General features: G+C 31.9%; 1 protein-coding gene across 1 annotated transcript in view; it reads right to left on the bottom strand.

Annotated features, from left to right (window-relative positions):
* The window catches only part of LOC113393162 (uncharacterized), a 30,754-nt gene that overhangs the window by 4,990 nt on the left and 5,294 nt on the right, over positions 1–20,470 (bottom strand). The window contains exons 2-4 of the mRNA XM_064215908.1: positions 9,723–9,931; positions 7,689–7,827; positions 350–499 (exon numbers count right to left, since the gene is read on the bottom strand). Of these exons, the coding sequence (XP_064071978.1) occupies positions 350–499; positions 7,689–7,827; positions 9,723–9,931 (498 nt within the window). The remainder of the gene's footprint in view (positions 1–349; positions 500–7,688; positions 7,828–9,722; positions 9,932–20,470) is intronic.

The following is a 20,470-nucleotide window of genomic DNA, read 5'->3' on the forward strand; positions in this document are numbered from 1 at the left end:
AAAAGGAAGCAATATTATGTTAGGTTGTACGATAAATGTCGAGGAGTTCTACCTTGGCATCTTGTTTATTTATTAAAGTATTCAGTCATCATTGCAGAATACACAAAAATAAACAAAAAACGAACAGATAAATTATAAAATATGCAAATGCCTGATAGTACAGAGATTTATTTCAGGTATATCTTAAGGAATAAGGACAGCACAAAAATTAGACACATAAACATAACTAAGACATAACTCATAATATATACGCGATACATACATAATGTAATAAGGAATTATTGTTTTTGTTTGTTTTTTTTTTTATAAATATAAATATATTTTTGTCATAAATTATATTGTATCTTACTCTCAGCGATATAATCTGTGTACTGTGGACAGTTCATCGTTTCGTAGGGAGCTCTTCCGAACTCTGCGTTGAATATCGCAACTCTGGAGTGCGCGTTACAGCTTAACTTGACCACTTCATCTTCACATCCTGTGCGGCTGCGGAACTCAGCTGTTGATAAACCATTATTATTAAACTAAAGTATATATAATAAAAATAAATACATACGAAATTCCTAACACAATTTGATAATATAATTATTTAGCAAGTAAATCTTCTTTGAGCTCGAAGAGACCAAAACTTCACGGTTGTTTTCGTAATGTTCCAATAGACAACGTTTGAAAAAAACGTTTCTAGCGCAACAATAGTTAATAACTATTTATATATTTAAAAAAAAAATGAATAAACAATTTTCTTGGTACAGAGTTCTCATTGTCAAGTAAAGATCCTTACTTGACAATTGACGTTAGAAACAAACGTAATTAAATCTGCATATTAACTTCTGGCTAAAACAGATTAACTCGCATTACACGAAACACACAAGCTTTGCTCAGATTTGGTATATAATAGAATATATTTTTATAGTGTAATGTAGTACAGAGAGGAGTACTCTTTAAAATATATTTTTATCGATTCCTTTTAATTTAATGACCATTATTACTTTAAAATCAATTATTTTTGTATTATATTATAATGAGTTCAAAAGATACCGTAAAAAAATTATTATAAGAATAAAAATGTATAACAGGAACAGCGATTATAAAGATTATTTATTAAATTATGTTTCTTTTGATAACTATTCGTTTACGCTAAATAATTTTAATACACAATTAACAAGTCATAACAGTTTTCGACATCCCGAATCATAAACACTCACTGAATGAATAAAAACGCAAAACAACTTTAACGTCTATTCGTATTTGATTGAATAAATTAATTTTCTTTCGAATTCCATTATGCCTATAAAAATCATTGATTATTTCCTAAAAGCCTTCAAGGGGCCACGTATCATGTTTAATTTAATATGCGAACATGAAAGACCCCTCGTAGGAGTTCATTTACCTCCCCTCTTTTACTTTATTGACGGAAATTATTTATCGTCATGGTTACAAGCTATTGTCCTGTATTATGATTCTATAAATAATTGCGCAGATGGCGTTACACAACATGTAGACTTCAATCGAAAAAAAAAAACTTGCGTAAAAACATATATAGCCGTGGTCCATTTATTGCTTATGGATAAAGCACTAATAAAAGAATATTGGTCGTGTTTCATTACGGATTCCAAATTCAAATTCTGCAAAGCTGACTTTTTTTTAATTATAGGTTATTAAAGGTAAATTCAAATTCAATAAAATCAATTAAACACTAATAAGTCTAATTCTATTGTTAATACACGTTTTCTCTCCTTAGTATGAATCATAATGTACTTATTACAAAGTTGTTTGAAAACAGACATGAACGTATCGTAAAACTTTCTAAATTAGCTATATCAATTGCCGTGTAAACGGTCGCAACCCTTTTATACCATTAGAAATCTTATACCACCAATCTACTAAAAGGAGTGAGAATTCATCAATTAGTACCGGAGTGTTTTATACAGAGGAATCGTATTCACTATTGTAATGAAGTTAGTGTAGCGCAAACATTCGTTTTTTTTTTTTTTTAATTTAATTAGACGGAAGTATTTATAATATAAACCAATAATTTTTTTAAAAATTGTAATTGGTAATAATATAAAATTATCTTTTTCATTTAAAATACAACCAAATATGATCGTGAATTTGTTAAATAATATATTAACATATTATATTATAGCTGCTAATTCCATTTAAGTTAAATGTCACGCGAGAACGTAATTATGTCAACACGAAACGACAATTAATGCAATGTATGACACACAGTTTAAAAATGTATATTCAAATATATGTAAACAAAAATATATTAGCACACGTATTCAAACAACAAAAACATTGCCATGTTTTGTAAAATCTAACATTGTTAATATTTAAATATAAACTATTATATTTAGTATATAAAATGAAAGTAACTGTTTTTCTTAATATCTTTGACAATGATAAAAAAAAAAAAAAATTGATATCGCTCGTCTGCACAAAATGCTCCCTACCAAGACACACCTACGCCGCGCCTAGGGCGGTGACCTCTACCATAAATTTAATAACCTAACATAAATCACATCAACACACTCACTAGCCCTCGCCAGCCGACAGCGATTAGTGATCCCCTCACCGTTCGAAAAGTAGTTCATTGTATTCAGTTTTGTCCGTGTATCTACATTGTTGAGTCTATACAAGATTATATAGACTACTTGTTTCGTAGCGCGGCTCCACCCATTCGGTCACGTGTTATTTATTTATTAAAGAACCACCAACAAAATTACATGTGGATATTTTACATAAAATTTATCTATCCTTAGGTTGCAATTATACATATAATTTCACTTAAATTATGTTAGATGTCTTATAACGTTTTTAATGCCCCTGACAACATGTACGTTATTTCATAATGATTTTTGGAGTAATTAAAACGCAATGCATAACAAATAAACAAACAAATTTTCACATTTATAATATTAAAATAACACGCGTAACAATAACCGTTTTTACGGTTAGAGACTTTTATTTCCTCAAAAGATTTACATTTAAATCACTTACAGAGAAAATTACAAAACAATTAGTATAAAAATTATGTCGAATCGGCGTACATAATAGAAGTAATAATACAATAACGCAATCATATCAGTACAATGCTAACAATACAAGGATATTTTGTGATGTAAATGTAGGGTAGTCTACGAAAAAAATATATATACATATGTAGTGCTTAAACAAAATAATGAAATTTGGTACACATATAGTCTAGAACCTGAGAAAGGAGAGGCTACTTTTTATTTGGAAAAAAGTGTTGTAAAGGGTTGAAAAGGGGGTTGAAAGGTTGTAAGTTGTTGAAAGTATTGTCATTTTTAGAACTAGAAGCATAAAACTTATATTTTAGGCTGTACACTTATAAACTAACATTTCATGACACCCACTAAGGAGCGAATTTTGGAAGTTCTACCCCTAAAGGGGTGAAATAGGGGTTGAACGTTTGTATGGAAGTCCGCAATTTTTTACGTTAGAAACATGACACTTTATTTTTGGGACATTGATTAAAAAGGAGTAGATACTTATTTAAGTGTTTATGTATATTATACCCCTACGGGGATGAAATAAGGGTTGAAAGTTTATATAGTATCCGTCATTTTTTCAGATAGAAACATGAAACTTTATTTTTGGTGATAAAAAATGAGTAGATACGTATTTAAGCGTTTCTGTATATTTTACGCCTAAGGAAAAAAGTAGGTGTTGACATTTTGTATACAGGTTAGTCTGGAAGTCCGTCATTTTTAAAGTTAGAAGCATGAAATTTTATTTTTGGGCTACCGATTATAAATGACTTGATACGTATTTAAGCGTTTCTGGATATTATACGCCTAAGGAGAGAAATTGGGTTAACAATCCGTATACAGATTAGTCTGAAAGTCTGTCATTTTTGAAGTTAGAAGCATGTAATTTATTTTTGGGCTACCGATTAAAAATTAGTTGATTCGCATTTAATCGTTTCTGGATATTCTACCCTAAGGGCTGAAATACACACCGATGTGGTATACAAAGAGGTTTTATATTAACCTAATATTTGAAGTTAATTTGTAAATATATTCATATTCTAGGAGAGTAAAGCCGCGGGTATCAGCTAGTAAACTATAATTGAAATTGTTATATATTGATATAATTAAAATATAATTGAAGTTCTATGTTTTATCAACACTATTTATGTGATGTGAGGTATTTTTTTGCTTAGAAAATAATTTTATGGAAGGTACACACGTATACAGGATTCTAAAAGTGGGTATGACACTACCTCCACTGGTCAAAGGAGCTAGTGTATTTTTTGCCCATGGGAAATGCAATAACCATTCTAGTCCACGTCGTCATCATTAGTATAATAACTGTTTTCAATTGTTATTTCTATATAATCAGGTAATTTATTTAAAAACAAATACTATTCTCCTAAAGATTACTGTTTACTGAGTTTTACGGGTTAATACGAGAATTCACAAATATATAATAAATTAGACATACTTCCAATTGAAATTTTTTGATTTTTTTATATATATTGTTACACTGTTTGCTTTACAAATGTGTTACAAAGAGCATGTAACGCAAATATTCTGACTTTTAAAGTGATAAGTCTTAACATAGAGTTTGAAAGAACGAAGAAAGAAAACTTTCAGATATTCCATAGAGTATGAGATAATTTTATTCGTTCTATTAAAAAAAAATGATAATAGCAATACATTTTCCACTAGTACATTTCTATCAATAATAATTGTATAATCTATGCTAATCTAATGGTCTTGCGAAAAAATTGCGTTTTGAACATCGACGAATCGTATCAGAGTTTTGGAAGAAAAATTAAAGTGGATTTAACTAGTTAAGTCTAACAATGTTGTAATATAAAAAGAGATATATTAATCAAGAACTGTTACTAGAGCAGAATATAGCCGAGTTATTAGGGAATCGCATGAAATACGTAAATTTGAAGTTTATTTTATCATTATATCTGCTTTGATTGGAATAGGCTATACCTACTTCATGTCAATTTTAGTAGGGACAGAAACGTTTTCTGTCCATCAGAGTCCTTTCTAAATCCCATCGTGATATAAAATGTCGTAAGCGTAAAGGACGATAAACGGACATTATTATTTCTAGAAAATGATTTTCCATTACGCCTTTCAACGAATGTTTTCTTTGGACGTTTTTGTTTTACGTACATTAAAGATTTTGTATAGCTCTCGCCCTTTATGTTATCGATTGATTATACAAAGCTGTGCAAGGTTCACGACTAACGAATAACCATTTGCATTCTTTAATAAATATACACAGTATCCATCCACCCACATTGAAGCGTGATGAATAAATTCTAAGACTCGTCAAGAGGGGAGGAAGCCTCTCCTCAGCAGTGGGATATTAACAAGCAGTTTACTATATTCAAGATACGATTTATTTTGTATATAGATCATTTCAAATATTAGAAAAAAATATTTAGTCAAATCTTTGAATAAATATTTTATTTTATTTAACATTATATTGATTTTTTTTCGTAAATATAACAAACATGTTTAAAGATAAATGCTGTTTATATATTTATATTGACATAATGAGTATACGATTAACAAGTCAACAGTTTATCATTAATGGTTATTGTTAAATAAACATGAATATACCGTACAATGTAAAAAATAACGAATACTTACTTCGTCTCATTAATTTCACGAAATTTCTCAGTCGAAACTTCCTATAATCTGATTTTTACGAGGAAACTTAACACCGAAAGAGTGCAAAGTTCATGAATAAATAAACTGGGAATAAATCAAACGGGATTTAGCGGCAACCACACTTTTCCGCTCAAATTTGTCCAACCGTAAAATGGTGTGGCCATACATTAAAATTTCATACACTATATTTCATACCTTATAATGGAAACACTTTAATTAGTTTGAGTTATCTTAGCGATACAGCTTAGAGACTATTTGGTTTATTATAATTTTAATGACATAGACCTTCGAATAAAGCATATTTGTCAGAATATTTATTTATTATTTATATATATTTATTTATATTTGACGACCTCCGTGGTCGAGAAGTGTGTACATCGGTTTTCATGGGCACGCCGCTCCGAGGACCCGGGTTCGATTTCCGGCCGAGTCGATGTTGAAAAAGTTCATTAGTTTTCTATGTTGTCTTGGGTCTGGGTGTTTGTGGTACCGTCGTTACTTCTGATTTTCCATAACACAAGTGCTTTAGCTACTTACATTGGGATCAGAGTAATGTACGTGATGTTGTCCAATATTTATTTATTTATTAATAAATTTCCACATTATATTAAAAAAAATACGAAATATAAAACCTACTTTGTTTTTGTCGATTATTCTGAGTTTAAAACAATATTCCGAACCATATAACATCTTAATATAAAGGTATTAAATTTAAAAAAAAAACGATTTATAAAAATAATAAGCTGAAGAGTGCAATACTCCCTGAGTGAGTCAAGTACTGACTTGGTACAAACCAAATATTTACTTATTTCAACTCCTTTGATGCATAACTAAACAACAAGTAGACGTAATTAAGCAAATACAATTAAATAATGAAAGCTTCTATATACATTATATTCTATATAAATTATACCAATATGAGTAAATGCTTTGCCAAGTAAAATATTTTTTATATATTCGTCGGCGGAAAATCACGTATTTAAGAAAAACACGTGCCCGGAAATTATTGTTTTAATTATTTTTTATAATTGAAAACTGTTTGATTGTTAAATTAATAATATTTAGTGAATTTTGTGATGTTAAATTAGTTTGAAATAGTTCATCGTTCATAAATAGGTGTTATATTGAGTGAATAAAATAAAATAAAATAAAAATAAATTTACTGACATGAAAAGTTTACATAGTCACAAAACCAGTGTTCCCGCACTAGGCAAGCATGTCTAGCGGGTACCAACTACCGGTTACAATTTCGTATGCTTAAACAAGAGCTCGGACGATATACGATCCCATAAAGAATTACATAATAATATTTAGTTTTTTTTTTTTTTTATGGCATTGGTAGGCGGTCGAGCATATGGGCCACCTGATGGTAAGTGGTCACCACCGCCCATAGATAAAGGCGCTGTAAGAAATATTAACCATATTCCTTACATCACTTATGCGCCACCAACCTTGGGAACTAAGATGTTATGTCCCTTGTAAATTCGTTATATAAAGTACAGCAATATATATGAAAAATAGAATAGTGTGTAATACCTAATTGCCTCCACCCATTTTTTTTATAAAGGGCCGAACGCCCGCCGCTATCGGGAGGCTTGTTCGAGCCGTCGGAGCGATCGGACCTCCTCAGTTTGGAATAAATCAGAGAAGAATATTTCCTGAGTTTAATTTCACACTTTCGGGGATGGATACAAATCCAAACCCTGACATTCGTGACGTCAGCAATGCTGACGTCATGTTTTTTAAAAACAAGCCTGGACAAGCCACTTCGTCATATTTAAAAACATTTTATTGCGTCAAAATCGTTGACTTCTTGAAACAGAAATTGGAATCCAGTATTTAGGCTGTGCGGGCGACAATTTTGACAATTCGAGAAGTAAATTTTACCGTAACGCGGTGTTGAAGCTATACGAGCAAAATTATAAAACTCGTAGTAATACAGTTCTCAGACGTAATTTTAATATCTCACTCGAATAAAGTGCATTTCAAAATTCTATAGAAATACTTAAACCATGTACTTACAAGGTCTACACTTGTACGCAACTTCCACAAATTTCCTCGCACGCGGACAGGGGTCTACCAATTCAGGTTTCGACTTCGTGCTGAACTTGCATTGCGGCTTCTTTTGACATGCCTCGACCACGGTTTGCAGCAGCGAATACTGTATGGAGAAGTTCGTTGACATTTAGCCAGTTAATATTATATTAGCTTATTTGCTGGACGCTTCGTTCATTAACAATTTACATGACAAGACTGCTTATACATCGTTTTAATATTAATAATGAGTTTATCTTGGCTTATTTTAGAACATTATATGGTCATAAAGGTACGCTGTAAATTGTCGAAATTGATAGTTGTTGATAAATAAATTAAAAAAAGAAGAGTTTCGCTAATCAAATTAATATAATTTTCTTATAATTATAATAATATAAAGGACGAAGTAAATAATTATGGCTGGGTGGATTTTACCCCCAAGACTCTATATAAATGTTTTACATCAAAAATAAAAGTAAAGATGCAAGTATTCCAGTAATGTATTATTTTTAATCTAGTATAATTATATTTGAAGCAGAAAGACAAAATAATTGGATATCCTGACGGTAAGGTCGCTAACCTTCGATCATATAAATTGACATCGTGGGTAATATTATGTATAATTATGAATGTACATATAATTGCTATAATATTTGTAAAGATATAAGCTTAAAATTGACATTATTTGACTGTATTCTCAGAAATGAATATGACATCACTTTAGATAATATTTTCTTGGTGGTAGAGGTTCGTGCAAACCTACCCACTTTTCATATATTCTACCCGCAAACAGCAATACTTAGTATTCTTCTGTTCCGATTTGATGGGCAAGTGAGCCAGTGTAACTACTGGCACAAATGAATTTAACTTCTTAGTTCGCAGGGTGGCGCATACGCGATGTAAGAAATTTCACTTACCATCAGGTCCATGGCCCATTTGGCCAAAACCTATCAACGATAAATTAAAGAAAAAAAATCTCGAAATGTTTCAAAGTTGCTCGACATTTATGACGAGACAAAAATTAAATTAAGACTTAAAATAAAAATATCAATATCGTTGATCATGTTGTATTCTCTCATGTTTGCTAACAACATTGGCGAACGTGGTTAAAGTGTCACGCATTGCATACAGCAAATACGTGGGCACATGGCAAATAACCGCAACATTTTAAATTTCATAATAATAATTATGTTTCAATAACTCTCATCTCATCTCAAATATCATTTTTTGTCAGATTAAACACTACCACCGGTTCAGAAAAGAATGTACCGTGTCCTGAGAATAACCATCGAAAAAAACTCAGCGAGACTTTTTTTTTTTGTTTATTTTATTATTTACAAATATTCGATTTGAAAAGAAATAGCCAGAAGGCGATGGTTTCATTCCCAAGGTGCGCTATCAACCATAAACTTAATATTTGTACAGTAACCTTTCGTACACGAGTTCTTTAACATTATTTTTTTTCAATTTTGGCTGATAGCGATTACATTCTGATCGCTGCGAAGACATCGCTGTTGATTATTGATATTTTTACTGATTCACATTATCTTTCGTAAACAAGAGACATTAATCCGTCTATTTTACAGTTCCGAGTTGATATGGTTTCCATACTGTGGTACCCATTGACCTTTAGACCGTATCATGTATTTAAAAATCTTATCAATATCGTACAGCTTAACGCTGTTGATCATCAGTCAGCCAGGACTCTTATAAACCTTTTATAAGTGTAAAAATTGCCAGCAGTCCTGTCTGGGTGTTTGTGTAAGTTAAAAAGAAGATTACGTATAACACAACTAACAGCGTTATCAGACATTGTGCAACAATTTTATGTAATATAACTTTTCATTGTTGCGAACTTTACGAAATATAATATCTGTATTAAAGCCAATGTATGTTATGTTATTATGATTATTTATTAAAGCCAAGCGCATCCAAGTATACGCCATGGAGAATTTCGCTTGGAATCATGTTTCAAATTTCTAATTAACTATATAATTTATATAAAGTATATCAAGAATATACCTGCATAGTATTAGGCCATAAACACTTTTCCTCTTCAGCTAAATCGTCGACTTTTGAGTCGAAAGCAACGCATCCGTGCCCTCCAGGCGCCGCTTTACCGTACTGAGCGACTTGAATATTGATAGAAGTACCAGGAGGGCAGGATAGGGACACCATTTCGTCATCACATGCAGCTCGCTGAGTGGTCTTGAGAGTGCCAGCCAATAAAGCTATAACAAAAGAAGGAAGTTACACAGATTTACCAACAAATAGAAAAAAAAGTATGACGCTTAAATTATCTTATAAAAAGTGCTACAAAATATCGATAAGATCGACATTTGATCTGTACAGATTATATTCAAATATAAAATACTTTTAATTTGTACAGACTGTGTACGATTCAAAAGAAGTTCGATATTTAAGGACGTACTTGTAGTATTGAATATGAAATTTCACTGCGGCCGGCAAGTAAAGCCAGTATACAATTACGAATCGAATAATAAAATACGAAAAAAAAAAAAACTATAACTTCATCGAAGAACTATACAAGGTCTAGCTATCCTGTTGTTCAGCTCATATTAAAATAATGAGAAGGGTAATAGAGGTTAATTATTAACTCAAGACTTTCTGATTTTTGTTTGCCGAATAAAAATAAACGTTATAAAAAATACTTTAAAATAATACGTGTTGTATTTGTGGTATTTTGGAGTTAGTTAGCAAGTAGCAATTAGTTATTTTTTTTAATTTAAGTCTTATAATGTACAAATATATATATTAATAGGTTTATTTCATACTGCCTTATGTTTATTTAATTACAGAACGGCGAAACAATAAGAAGAGCCGAGATGGCCCAGTGGGTAAAAACCCGCAATGGAGCAGCGTGATGGTCTATGCTCCAAACATTCTCCTCAAAGGGAGAGGTGGCCTTAGCCTAGCTGTGCGAAATTTACAGGCTGTTAATGTTAATGAAACAATAAGAGCTTGGTAAATGAAAAACAAAAACAAATCACAATTTCAATTCAAAGGAAACAAGCAAAGTGTGATAAGTAACTTTCACAGATAATTAATTATATATTATTATTATTTTTTTTTTTAATTTCTTCATAAGTAAGCAGACACATGAATAACCTGGTTGAATTTGATTCTGGCAGAAATCTATACCGTCCCTGATATCGCCAATGCAACTTGGGAACTCAGATGTTATTTGTAATTACACTAGCTTACTCACTCTTCAAACCGGAACATAATAAATACTATTTGGCGGTAGAATATAGGTAACCTACCCAGACGAGATCGCTCCAATTTGCCACCAAGTAAAAATAATTCAGGTATTTAATACAATAACAACTAGTTTCCGACTTCTCAAAGTTAATACATCTTGAGTTATAGTATTCGTTTTTATAATAAGCTACTACAGTCATTTTAACTTGACCCATTATAAAATATTTAATATCATATAAAAAAAAAACATTAAATAAGGCAAACTGCACAATACAAGATTATATTGATGATAAAAAGGCGTGGACTCAGTATTTGTTGATTTCTAGGAATTAATATACTCTAGAAATGAATACCATTAAATAAAATCATATTCAGAACGCTGTAGTAGTAATTTTAGAATTTATATTTTTGCGTTACAGATACCGTAATATTATATAAATTAAATTAAGTATAATCAATTAAACATAAGGCGTCATGGGGGACTACGCTGGAATCGACCCCCTTCATAGAAGGTCTGACCTAATTGTATGACATAATTTCTCCTTAATTCAAAGGTTAACATTTAAGGTCTTTAAATCCCTTTTTTTCTGTCATATTTACGTTACATTTTGTGTCAGAATAAAAATTATTATTATTATGGATATTATGTATAATTTTCAAACACGTTGTATTTAAGGAGATTAATAAAATTAGGATAAAGGAATAAAGCTTTGATGTATTCGAAATAGATAAACTGTGGAAGATATAGAGATAGATAGCATTTAAAATATGGCAAGCAGATTTGATTTAATTCAGTTAGTAGAGCCCGAAGTCAATACAAGACAGATAGACAAAACTATTAATCAAACAAATTAAAGAAAAGCACTTCTCTATTTAGATCTTAAATAACCCTCCAATGCTGAAAGAAATGATTGCAATAAATAGTCACTTAATCACAATCAAACTTGTGACTTTTTAAATTAAATAAGTTCAAATACCCGGTACATTAACCAGACTATTATGCTGAGTTTCGAGATCACAAGCTGACGTCGAAATTCAAATCAATTTCATGGTTCGCAATGAAATATGACGAGGCTTTTCAAAGGCAATCGAAACGACGAACAAAGCCACCCCGTTTGCCTGTCTCGTATACCTTAGTGACTGTATTCTGTTTAAAAACAATATTAAATATTACAAAATTATGGACATAACGTAACCATCATCAACACCTTTTTACCCATCCAATAGAGACAAACTCGATACTCACTCGAAAACGATCGTTCAATCTCAAAAAATTATTTGCAATATTGACAATAATGATGAAAACATTTTAAGTATCAAAATCGCAATGTAACGATTATTAATAATTCAAATGTGAAATAAAAAGTGATTTATTATATAACAGCAACCCCTCAAATTAGAGATACATTCAATGGTTCTAATAGAATAACGGAAATTTCAAAGAGAAGACGAATATAATTTTAGTTTATTGGATAAGACTTTTACTTAACAGATCAAAGTTTTCCCTTCCCTTTGTAAATTAAACAAGCACTCCATTTATATTAACGTAGAGAGCTTCTTGATATATAAACATTTTCAAGACGAAAGGCTATACTGGAAGGATAAAAAGTTGATCGATTATCTATCAAATTTATAAATTAATTATTTGAAACGATTTATTTATAATTTTGCGTTTAATTTTCTTTAGTTCCTACTTTTCCCATTCCTGCAAAACTTAACTTTCAGTGTGTGTTCAAGTCTACGCGTGCGCGTGCGCAGTGCGACATCAATCGGGATGCACACTAGAGGAGCAAGTTTAAACCTCATCCTTCCACGCGGTTCTACGGCTGGTTAGAAAATTTACGTGAAGTAGAATTTCACCTAAAACAGGCAGGTATCCTCGCGACGTTTTTCTTCACCGCTAAATTAAGCATTTAAAAACCCAATATTTTTACTCGATTAGGTATCCTAGCTCTATAAATTGTATGACTTCGGGTTTATTATTATATCAACTAAATCGTTAGCTGGCAATGAAATTAAGATGCAGCATCATCTTCTGATATAAGTTTAATATATATATTGGTAAAGATTTTTTTAAAGATAAAATAAACGTCACTTCTTTTATATAGATTGTAAATTCACGATTCATTGTTTATCGGCCAACACGCATAAAATTTTGATATCAAAAATCAAAATCAAAATATACTTTATTCGAGTAGGCTTTTACAAGCACTTTTGAATCGTCATTTAATTCGAAATTCAAAATTCAAAATTGTTTCCTATTAAAATATCTATCAACAATTTCAGTAGTAATAAGAATTTAAATACGTTTTCGCTTTCTTTCGGTTTGTCAATAAAACGTTTTATTTTGTCAATATCACGTACAATGGAGTTGACAGGAAATAGATTGATCACTCGACGTTCGAGATAATCGAAGATCAAAATACTGTGAAACTACTATTGTAATATAAATAATTGAATAAAAATGATATATATATATTTTTCAATTATAAAGTACAAATATTAAATGAAATTGATTGACTAGGATTATCCGTGACTCGTCCCGTGTCACACACTTGTGAATACAAAAACCTTCCGATTTATATTGTAGTAGATCTACCTATGACAAGTAATATTTAGAGAGTGTTTTAATAAAATAGCATTATGACTGGTTTAGTTGAAACTTGAAAGCGTAAAAAACAAGCAACCAAACTATATTATATTAACGAGTATATATCTTTTCAAATAGTTACTGCATAAATCTTGACCGATTAGAATGGTGGCAAGAATGCTAGCAGCATTTCCCCGTTGAATCTGTTTTGTTTTATGATATCTGTAGGCGGCCGAACAAATGGGCCAATGGGATGGTAAGTGGTCACCAACGCCCATAGACAATGGCGCTGTAAGAAATATTAACCATTACTTACATCACCAACCTCGGGAACACTGGCTCACTCACTCTTCAACCCGGAACACAACAATACTGAGTACTGCTGTTTGGCGGTAGAATATCTGATGAGTGGGTGGTACCTACCCAGACGGGCTTGCACAAAGCCCTACCACCAAGTCGAATTTGTTTTATCTTTGCAAAAATAATAGTATCATCATTATAAATAACAGTACAAATCCATCGATTCTTTTAATCGAACATATTTTACGCTTGCATATAATATTTTGTTCTACCTAATACACGAGTGTAAATATAGTAGCGAAACTCGTAATTAACCAATCCATATTAAAATACATTTCTATGTTCAAAAAGAAACATCAAATAATACCTCAAGGAAACTCCTCACTCTAAGTAAAACGTATCATGATTCCGACTCCGCCAAGTGCCAACAAAGAACACGCGTATGTTTATCACGGCTCGAAGACGCCAACAACATTAGACAGACAAAAGAGCATCGCATCCAATATAACATACTGCGCCGTGAAGGAAATCGTGTGAAACAATAGTCGGAGATAATGTGAACAAACGATCTTGTGGAATTCCCCCACACTTTATAAAAGTCTCTTCACACGAGTGGAATGTAATAGCCCTATAAAATATAGTTACTACGTTTGTGGGACCGAATATACATAATTGTTTTGTATGTTATGTGCCTTGATAAGGGCGATAAGAACAATATCACTAATAATAAGTAATAAACGAAGGGGTTTGAGGTGTCTACTTCATTCGTGTTGCAAGTCACAGCTACATAGGGTACCATTGGAAATCAGTGTTGGGATTAGGAACCCAACTTGGAAGCTGAGCGGTACAGCTACTTAGGATGCGATTGTTGTCATTGTCTATCAAATCTCTTTTTTGTTATTCTTTTCATTATTGCTGTGTTTTTTTTTTAAGATTCAGTTGTGTATACTTTGTTTATTTTTCATCCGGTTTGTTTCAATAGTGCCGTGTCCTAAATATAATATATCCTTTCAATCTTTCAATTACAAAGTTCGTATTTCATACCATCAGTTTTTTTTTATGAATAAATCGTTCAAGGATTTTTCAACTCGGTTTAAATTAATTATAACATTTAAAGCACCTTATTCCTATTATTTATCTAAGGTAATTATTGATTTTCAAAAAGCAGCGATTCATTCTCTGAACGTTCTATTGCACACGCATCTAATCTTCACGTGACAATACACACGTCTCGCGAAGCCTAAAGTAATTGTAAAGTAATTTGTTATTGAAGTAAAATTTAATATAAATATACCTTATTGAAGCGTACAGCAAAAATAAAAACATAGTGTTTTAGTTATCATCAAACCCATTAATTATATCATTGAGAACGAATTTTATTTTCCAAATATGTAACATACTACCTGGTACCCGCGGCTTTGCCCGCGTAGAATATGAATATATTTACAAATTTACTTAAAATATTACGTTAATGTAATATCTCTTTGTATTCCACATTGGTGTGATTTTCAGCCCTTAGGGTAGAATATTCAGAAACGCTTAAATACGTACCTACTGATTTTTAATCAATAGCCCAAAAATAAAGTTTCCTACTTCTAAATTCAAAAATGACGGTCTTCCAAACTATCCTATATACGAAATGGCAACTCAATTTCTCTCCTTAGGCGTAAACTATCCAAAAACTCATCATTAATTAACTCATTTTTAATCGGTAGCCCAATAATAAAATTTCATGCTTCTAACTTAAAAATGACGGACTTCCAGACTAACCTGTATACGAAATGTCAACCCCTACTTTTTCCCTTTAGGCGTACAATATCAAGAAACGCTTAAATACGTATTTACTCATTTTTAATCAGTGTCACAAAACAAAAGTTTCATGTTTTTAACTTAAAAAATTATTATCTCGCATAAAAACTTTCTATTCTTATTTCAACCCCTCAGAGGTACAATATCAATCAATATTCCTTTTTAATCAGTATCCCAAAATTAAAGTTTCATGTTTCTAACTTAAAAAATTACGGAGTGCCATACGTTCAACCCCTTTTTCACCCCTTTAGGGGTAGAATTTCCAAAATCGCTCCTTAGTGGGTGTCATAATATTTTAGTTTACAGCCTAAAATATAAGTTTTATGCTTCTAGTTCTAAAAATGACAATACTTTCAACAACTTACAACCTTTCATCCACCTTTTCAACCATTTACAGCACTTTTTTCAAAATAAAAAGCCTATGTCCTTTCTTAGGCTCTAGACAATTTGTGTACCAAATTTCATTTAAATCGGTCCAGTAGTTTTGGCGTGAAAGCGAGACAGACAGACAAACAGACAGAGTTACTTTTGCATTTATAATATTAGTATGGATTGCATTTGAGTCATTCAAATGCTGACTTTACTTTACGTACTTAATAGTCATTAATTCTTCCTCAAGTGAAGATGCGTTTCTGAATATTCCGACGACAATGATACAATCTATTTATTAAACAGAAATATCAGATGATTAATAATTAATTAGACAGTCACCAAATGTCTTATACGATTCTTCTCTGTATTCCTCTTCATTACTGCTCCACAAGATGTATACGTCGTAGTGTTTATAGATTCGTTTAGAAGAAAATTGATTACTATTACCTTCTGCTCTGTTTAATAATCTTCTTTGCCTACATTTGAAGTCTGGTATATAGCACTAAAATAAAACGTAATAGGTTTCACTGGCCCGACCCAGTATTTTTACCCAAAACCTTAAGCTCTGTAATCTTCTAACTTAGCCATTAGACAGACAGATGATAATTTAAAAACTAGTACTCAAAAATAAAATAATATAACAGACATCTTTAAAATTTTCTACGCTTATCGCGAATAATCTCAAGGTCGAATAGAAGGCCTAAAAGGAAACGCTACTAAACGTTCATACCATCATTTAATCTGTATATTTTCTGAAGTTCTTTTTAAGTGTTAATTGCATTAAAACTTTTTGAATCTATTTGTTTTTAGTACTATATTTTATTTACATTTATTGTACATCTTTAATACATTTTAAATTAATCCCCAGATTTATATATAAAAATTAACTAACATACCGTTTTAGTCTTCCTCGTCTTATAATAAGTAACAAAATTCCTATACGGTGTATGTCCATCGAAGCTACTTTCAAGAACTCTGTCCATAAAAAACTTAGAGATTAAATACATCGAGATATTTTAATAAATATTACACTTTATATTTCTTCGGTACGACATGTGGTTTGACTCACGGTCTATCCAACGAGGCCGTCAGAATTATGCTAATAAACAAAATTAATCTAAGATATTAATTATTAATCACAAGTTGAAACTGAAAGCACTGTGTTGTATGAAACAAAATTCTATAATTAAATGTTGTCAACATGTTAAACTCGGGGAGCATGGTGCAGTGGACTCACATTTACCTAAAACTTTTCAACTTAAGTGCCATTAAATTTAAGCAGTTTCTCCTAAGTAGGCGACTGACAGTGTTTTTGTTTTGAACCATAATATGAACTAAACAAAACACGCTTAGGATTACACAGACGTATTGTTTTATAAACGAACTAGCTGCTGGATTAAGGCCTCCTCTCCTATTGACTCACATGACTTCATTTATACAATGTAGATTCCAGCTAATGTAATAGTATAATTAGGTATTAGTAATAAGAAAAATAAAGGTGTGGATGAATCAATTTAGGCTTTTCACGTTTTGTCGCAATGTCAACTGTTTTGACATTTAATCAAATCAATTAGTATGAACAAATCTGTCACCTAGATCTATTCACTCCCAAATTAGCGTCCCTCCACATTATCGGCGTGCATTAGTATGAGTGAGTGACACTCGTACTTACGAGATGTCTTATGTACATAAATAAGCGTAAAAACATCAAAAAATACAAATCGCATTATATTCGTTAAATTTATTTTATTAAAAAATTATCAATTTATCAGGATGCCCTTCGCGTTAAACTAATTAACGCTTCGTGAGTGATTTTTTTTTTCGCTTTGTAAACGCTCTTTCGCCTATGTGTGTACGTCTTATGTGGGGCTCGCCGGCGCTGAAGGCGCAAAATACCCACTAAATAACCAGCGGTACCCACTCCTTCTTTACGGGGCGGCATCACGGGATCGTTTACGCATGCTACCGTGACGCCCCGACGGTTGGCCAATCTAGAGGAGTTCCCGGGGTACAGAGAACCCCCCTACTCCCGGTGACGCTTACAGCGGGGGGATCAGTTATGCATAGCGCTGATGCCTTCTCCCCGGTCATCTTCGTCGGAGCGAATCCACGGAGGCACTCTCCTCACGCGCCCGCTCCGCAGCCTCTTTCTGCGACATTACACTTTCGCAGAAAGAGACCATGTCGTTCCAGCACATCTCGCTGCCTAGCATGGCGTTTATCACGTTCGGCAACGAGTGATCTCCGCCGACAATCGCCACCAGGGAATGCCTCTGGGGCAATTTATTGATCTATTCACTCCTTCGTGAGTGAATAGATTAATAAAATATTCAATGTTTTGGTTATTTTCCTATTTCTTTTATTAAGGCGGTAAAGGAAAACATCGTGAGGAAAACGAATAAGACGGATGATAATATTTAGTTTATCTATTCCGCATTGGAATAACATGGCAAAATGAGCTCCAAAACCTTCTCATTTTTTTATATCATATAGGTAGGGACTGGCAAATGGGATACCTATTATTATAAGTGATTACGACTACCCGCAGTCATTGGTAGGTACTACAAAAATACTAATCATTCCTTATATATTACCAATGCTCCACCAACCTTGAGAACTAAGATGATATGTCCCTAGAGTTATATTAGCTCACTCATCCTTCAAACTCTTTTTGGTAGTAGAACATATTATGATCAGTGTTTGGTCTACTACTAATTAATAATTTCACAAGAGACGGCTTAAGCCGAGATAATTTCAAAGGAATGCTGTGAAGCCTGAAGATGTCTTATAAAAATTAGGAATATTAAAATAGAGGATGAAAAACAGATGCGCCAATAATTAGACAATTTCATCAGCTTAAGTAATTTAATCTTTAATCGCAGGAACAAAATTACTTATATAATATTAACTCAACAATTTCCATGACTTTTAAAATGAGAATTTGATCATATTTTATAATGTAAATACAGAAATAAATGTATGAAAAAAATTATTCTATATAGATAGTTAAATAAATATATCAATAACGACGTTCCTCGTTATATTTAGGCATTACGCTTGATTCCTTGGTCTTAGCTTGACAGATTCATACTTTAAAATGTTTTTTTTTTACGTCTGTTCTCCTAAATATTTTGTACTTTTTCTTAGTAACCTTGTAAGCTTAGACGTTCGTGATAATTGTGCTAAGTTCCCTCGCTTTCATTTTACATCTCATTATATGTACTAGTTTACTTTATATCGTCGCCAAAATTTATTTATTTCAAAAGTTTATTTATATATTTTTATAGAATATTGTTATTAACTTTCAGTAAAGGTGTTTGTATTCAATTATGTATAAATATATATATTACGTTGACTATTAACTAATTAGAAATAACTTGTATAATTTTAAATTCCCTAACTTATTAAAATATAGACTATACAAATTATGACACAATATTTAAACATTATATTGGTACATCTGTAAGTGTCATGAACCCATAAATAAAATGCTAACAGCATTTCCTACTTTAATTTCAGTTCCAATTATCTTGGCGAAAAATGAACAAATTCTGGCCGGTAGAGGTAGAGACCGGGACATTAGATCTTTTATTTCATTTAGTTGGCACCAATTGTTTTGCCTGCAAACGCAAAAAGGTGTTATTAGTGGCAGAACGGCGTTATACTATTTACATCTCGATGACGTTTTTAGTTGACGTTAAATGTACCAACTATAAAGAACCTTTTTTTTATGGCATTGGTTGGCGGACGAGATTGATTGGTGGGCCACCTGATGGTAAGTGGTCACCACCGCCCATAGACAAAGGCGCTGTAAAAAATATTAACCATTCCTTACATCACCTATGCGGCACCAACCTTGTGAACTAAGATATTATGTCCCTTGTGCCTGCGTTTACACTGGCTCACTCAGGGTGAGTGTGAATGTGAATCTAACCGTAACACAACAATACAGAGTACTGTTATTTAGCGGTGGAATATCTGATGAGTGGGTGGTACCTACCCAGACGGGCTTGCACAAAGCCCTACCACCAAGTAAATGGTCAGAAAGTCACAGAAAGCACGAAAAATACATCGCTGTATGTTCGTATGTATCCTAAATGTGATTACAAATGGACAAGAGTTAGAAAGTGAAGGTTAGCAGTTTTCCAAGTTACACTAATGGAAATATATCTTATTTAAAACTTGAGTGGTACGCCGCGTCACGTATTTGTACTGAAGTTAGTTTATATACGATTTAAGTCCCTTTTATAAATCTATTTTCTCAGTTAATATTATTTTTATAAATATATTTCTGTAGCGTTCCTTTAACGATCTCAAAGTATATTTTATTCAGACGATTTTAACGATCATTGTTTTACAAATCAATTATTATAAGAATTCATAAATTACAAATTGAACAATTATAATTGTGAGAACAATTTAAATCAATCTTTTCTTTATGTACAGAATCGAAACTCACCATAGATTACCGTCGTGA

Source organism: Vanessa tameamea, chromosome 9 (assembly GCF_037043105.1).
Source record: "Vanessa tameamea isolate UH-Manoa-2023 chromosome 9, ilVanTame1 primary haplotype, whole genome shotgun sequence".
NCBI lineage: Eukaryota > Metazoa > Arthropoda > Insecta > Lepidoptera > Nymphalidae > Vanessa > Vanessa tameamea.